The sequence below is a fragment of the Anneissia japonica genome, unplaced genomic scaffold, assembly GCF_011630105.1.
Source record: "Anneissia japonica isolate Jap-2015-1 unplaced genomic scaffold, ASM1163010v1 scaffold1302_len1884557_cov193, whole genome shotgun sequence".
Lineage (NCBI taxonomy): Eukaryota > Metazoa > Echinodermata > Crinoidea > Comatulida > Comatulidae > Anneissia > Anneissia japonica.
The window spans coordinates 76,888-82,582 of record NW_022736804.1 but is presented as its reverse complement, the minus strand read 5'-3'; the positions used below and the strand labels follow the sequence as shown (position 1 = coordinate 82,582).

The 5,695-nt window shown below is 31.4% G+C and overlaps 1 protein-coding gene across 3 annotated transcripts in view; it reads right to left on the bottom strand.

Moving 5' to 3' along the window:
* Positions 1-5,695, bottom strand: part of LOC117116849 — a 30,788-nt gene that overhangs the window by 10,614 nt on the left and 14,479 nt on the right. For all 3 annotated transcript variants that reach the window (XM_033260940.1, XM_033260939.1, XM_033260942.1), the window contains exons 4-5: positions 2,444-2,646; positions 394-586 (exon numbers count right to left, since the gene is read on the bottom strand). In XM_033260940.1, coding sequence (XP_033116831.1) covers positions 394-586; positions 2,444-2,646 — 396 coding nt within the window. The remainder of the gene's footprint in view (positions 1-393; positions 587-2,443; positions 2,647-5,695) is intronic.

The window sequence follows — 5,695 nt, the reverse complement described above, 5'->3', positions numbered from 1 at the left end:
TCAAAGATAGATATTTTCCCCTTGTCCCCCAGTGGTTACGCCATCGGGCAGCATAGATCAATGATGATCGAGACCCCTAACTTTACCTTCGCGCCCCCACCCCCATCAGCACCCCCATTTCAAGACTCCTAGATACGCCACTGTTATTGTGTCCGGGTCATGGTCCAGGTAGAGCCCAGTGGGTACATAACCCGCTTGCTTCGGCGTTTTTGACTTTTGAATGGCGTTTTTTTTAATTTATTTTTTTACACTAATCTTAAAGGCCGATTTGAAGAAAAAAAGATACCACTGAATATCCCGGGCTCCATTTATCCCTAGCGTTAGGCACTTATATCTGTTACGTCACTACTGGGTTTAAACAATTAAAAAAAGATCGGGCTGGTTATACCTTACCTGAATAATGGATACGTATCGACAAAGTTGGTACGTTCTTCAAGATCCTTTTGCTGGCTAATCTTCAAAGATCTACTGTAAACATCCCTATTCACAATGATCACATGCATCTTGGAGTCACTTATTACAGAAGCGTTCCGTGTGTTGCTCTTCTTGATAAGAGCAAGTTCTCCAAAGCTTAGCCCAGCACCATCTTTAAGAAAGTGAGTTTTTATACCATCACGATTGATTATTATTACATCGTATTGAATTAGAATGATATTGATCATCATCATCATCATCATCATCAAAATCCACCATAGTATAACTAGCTATGGAGTCGAAATATTTGAAAATTCGGACTCTCGGGCCGAAAACCCTGGAGAACACTTAAGATTTTGTTGTTCATTGTACGTCGTCAAACTACCCCGGAATCCGGCCGCTTGAAACGGCTGGCCTCGTTTTGGTGATTCTAGGTAATTTCCTCGGTAAATTAGATCGTAGTGTGAATGAGATACATTATGGGGACCAAGGCCGAGTCGACACAGCTTAAAGTGTAAATGGGGCCAGAATAAAATAAATTAAAGATGTCAGAAATATATGAACCAAATGAATGGATTATCTGTGTTAATCAATGCGAAAAAAAAGTGGGAAAATGCCTACATAAGCCCACATCATACTAAAATGTATTAAACAAGTAAATCAATCGAAACTCTGCTGTAGGCCTACGCAACAAAGCACCTACCCATCCATAGAATGTACCACCATCCCCGATCCATATCCGTGCTATTGAAACCTTTATTGTTATTCGCTACGAACAGATCCGGATCTGTTCGTGTAGAAAAACACGTATCCTGGAACTGCGTTTTAAAAGCAATAAACAACTTGTTTAAATCTGGAATGTCCAATACTTCCTTATAGAAACCATAATAGACTTAAGTAAAGCAGGACTAATATTAGAATAAGTGTACTATTTTCACTTATAAATATAGGAAATAAGTAGCATAAATAAAAGAAGAATAAATAAAAGGTATGTGTCACCAATATTAATATCACAAACAAGGCGTAATATTATTATAAGTCAGGACATCCTCGTAAGTTTAGGCCCTACCTCTAAAGCTACATTATTATATCGCTTTAATATATTATTTTTTTTTATACGTTAAGGGTGACTTCTTGCATTTTATCGAGTGTTCTTTGCATGGATGTTATATAGTTTTTAGGTGTATCAACAGATAGGCGGCCGGATTTTCGGTGGGGTAGACGACAATCTCTCTGGATTTAATTCTCTAATATAATATAGAGGCTGAAAAGAAAATGAATGCGATGATGCAAATGTGGTGCTTCATCATGAATGGACCCAAACCATTGCGAAACAACTTTCATATTATTTTTATTTCTGTTCTCGGGAACCTGCAGTAGAACCCTTAATAATAATAATAATCATAATAATAATAATAATAATAATAATAATAATAATAATAATAATAATAATAATAATAATAATAATAATAATAATAATAATAATAATTTTCTGTTTTCATTGGATTTGAAGACCCCTAGAGTGCATGATCGTAACCATCAATCTATATATTTGTACTACACATGTAGGCCTATAACGGTACCTTAGGAATAATAGACCAAAAGCTATATGTTCATGATTTTTTATTTCATTTATTATGCCTTGATTGTTTCATTAGTTACGTATGTGATTTCGGACTTGCGAATTGTAGCGTACAGTTCTCCATCTAATTCGAAACCAACTTTGGGACCTAAAAATGTGGAGTGGTCACGGGATTCGGTCTCCAATTACAGGGTGAACTTTTGTGTTAACGTCTAGACCAATTATTAACTCACCTTTGCAGCAGGCAATTTTACCGTTCTTGTTAAATACAATTTATTGTTAAGCGGATAATTGCCCTTGATGGCATATTAAGCAATAAGTTAAATTGAGTCAAGGTGGTACTTTGAAAATTTGGTCTCGAATTAGTAGGATATAGGAATTAAAGAGATTTCGAATTGGAGGCAAACTGTGTACTCAAGCTTCAAATATATTCAAATGCTACCTTACCGAGCGTTCTTATATAAGAGCCATATACTTTTCTGTTAAGTTTTGGCCTGACACCGGTAGCCTCACTGGTGATAGTAGGCCTATCTCTCTCTTTACTTTCACTGCTTTTGGTATCAGCTTTCGGAGACTCACCATCATCGCTGTCCTCATCATTTGTATATCTTATATATATCGATACAGTACCCCGCAATATGATGTAGAAGCTGAAACAAACATTTTATTTAAGTAACTTTTAACTTGTACAGACATCAAATATTGTTTATAAATGCAGAGTTAAAATAATATCACGGCATTGGAATAAAAATAATAAACTCCGATTTTAGGAAGTTCCAGAACATTTATTTTTCGCTAACAACAACGACGACGACGACGAAGACGACGACAACAACAACAACAACAATAATAATAATAATAATAATAATAATAATAATAATAATAATAATAATACAGTAATACAATTATGAAAATATTAATGACGATAACGACGATAGCAATAAGAATAACAATGTTTATATTAATATGTAGTTAATATTATTTTAACAATACAAATTATTATTATTTAAATGATAATAATATAACAATATTATTAATAATAATAATAATAATATTGTAGCAGCAATAACACTAATAATGAAATACATAATAATAATAATAACAATAACGATAATAATTACAATGATAATGATTATAATTATAATGATGATGATTGTGATGTCAGTAATGATAAGGAATATGGTAATAAAGATGATGTTTATAACGATGATGATGATGATTTAATAAGGAAAGCTTTTTGAAAAAAAATATTTATAATGCACGGCGTTCTGGTCTGGTTTTTTTTTTTTTTTTTTTTTTTTTTTAACCGAATATCTATTGTAAATATTATTGATATTTTGGTGTTTTGTTGGGACTTCCTGCTCAATGAGTCATAGAGGCCATTGCTGGTCCCAGGGCCTTTGTGTCTAATAAATAAATGAAATGAAATAAATGAAATAAAATGTACTTCATATTGAAAAACACAATAGGCCAATGTCTATTTTAGAGAATGCCAATATGAATGAAATTCTACCCACAAAAAGGTGCTCATACGGCTAATCAATTGGATTCTTTCCAAGACGACGGTTGTGCCACTTAGTATTTTTTGCCACTATAGCTAGGCGATGAGTGTGTTGATATTCCGCGCTGATTTCACTTGTTAATATCCGTGCTCTTTCACACTGGCTGATTAGTCGCACTAATTAACGGTCCGCGGTTATAAGTAAAGATGAACTTTATTTTCAAATTGAATTTCAGCAAGCGTCAGATATAATATTAATTTGCATGGAATAATTATACTCTCGAAATCATCGTTGACGTCAACTCGTGAAGATGTAATTTTCAAGCTTGGTTCGGTTCACGCACTGTAGAGCAAGTGAGCACGTTATGCAAATGCACGCAACACTGCAACGAGTAGATCAGTCAATGTAGTCGATTTTCAGTGTGGACCATTTATCGTGTATACGATAACAAAATATTTTTAAAAATCAAATCAGATGACGTCATAATCATGGAAAAACGATAAAATCGTCGCTACTGAGATTTTAATGTTTTCCATGATTATGACGTTATCTGATTTGATTTGTCAAAATATGTTGTTATCGCATAACTGATAAATCGTTATCTAATCGTTCCAGTGTAAAAACTTCTCTAATTTTTTTTAAATTTTCTATATGAACAATTGCTTTCTAGCTTTTTTATCGTTATCGTTGAAGTATAAACAGGCCTTTAAAATGGTTCAAAAATGGCTCTACTGCCGGGAAGCGAATGCATACTTTCAAAAAATGAATGTTCTTTACTGGGGTTTCAATTTTAATTGAAAGTAATATGGGCTGGCTTGACCCAACCTTTATGCGTTCAGGGCAATTTGACCAACTCCAACCCCCAACATTTTTGGGAATTTAAATTAATTTATACCTCTAAACATTTTGAAAATCAATCTTACTAAAATTAAGGATTGTTAAAATATTTGAAATGTAGGCCTACATAGGCAACACAACAAACAAGCGCATAATGGTTTAATTTTTGTTTGTTTAAATATATAACATTAAAAAGTAAATGTGATGCGAAAATTATTAATAAATTCATATAATTTACAGGTATCAGCATATATAGCCGTTTTATATCTATGGGAATACCTTTATTAAGTACATTTTTTGTCTATTTCAGCCTATTCAATTTTAATATGGTCAACATTTTAGAGTTATATTAAGTCGTTTTCTACGCAGTGTTATAATTCAGTACAGTATTTGAATTTATTTATTACCGTTTGTTATTTTATTTTAAATTCTATGTTGTATGTTATACTCTTGTGAACGCACCGTCATCGTGTGCCACTGTTTTAAAAGTGAAGTTTCAAATAAAGTTTATTATTAATATTATCATTATTCTTATTATTATTATTATTCATTCATTCATTCATTCATTCATTCATTCATTCATTCATTCATTCATTCATTCATTCATTTATTTATTTATTTATTTATTTATTTATTTATTTATTTATTTATTTATTTATTTATATATTTATTTATTTATTTTAAAAAGCAATAGAAATGAGGAAAAGTGGTCCGGCCAAAGCCGGTCCTGATTAAACCTGCCAAATAGTGTGTTTGTGGGATTTGAAGAGCACCTTTTTTATCTATTTTTATCTATTTCAGCCTATTTAATTTTAATATGGTCAACATTTTAGAGTTATATTAAGTCGTTTTCTATTCAGTACTGTTTTAATTCAGTACAGTATTTGAATTTATTTGTTACCGTTTGTTATTTTATTTTAAATTCTATGTTGTATGTTATACTCTTGTGAACGTACCGTCATCGTGTGCCATTGTTTTAAAAGTGAAGTTTCAAATAAAGTTTATTATTAATATTATTATTATTATTATTATTATTATTATTATTATTATTATTATTATTATTATTATTATTATTATTATTATTATTATTATTATTATTATTATTCATTCACTCATTCATTCATTCATTCATTCAGTATTTTACCTTTTAATTTATATATATATATATATATATATATATATAAGCTTGATCAACCAGTAGCCGAACATTTCAATTTAGCTGGTCATTCAATTTCAAATTTCAGAGTGATTGCAATTGACCATAATGCCAGTTGGAGCGACAAAAATCGCAAAGATAAAGAGAATCACTGGGAACTTTTACTTAAAACAACCACACCATTTGGACTCAATATTAGCAACG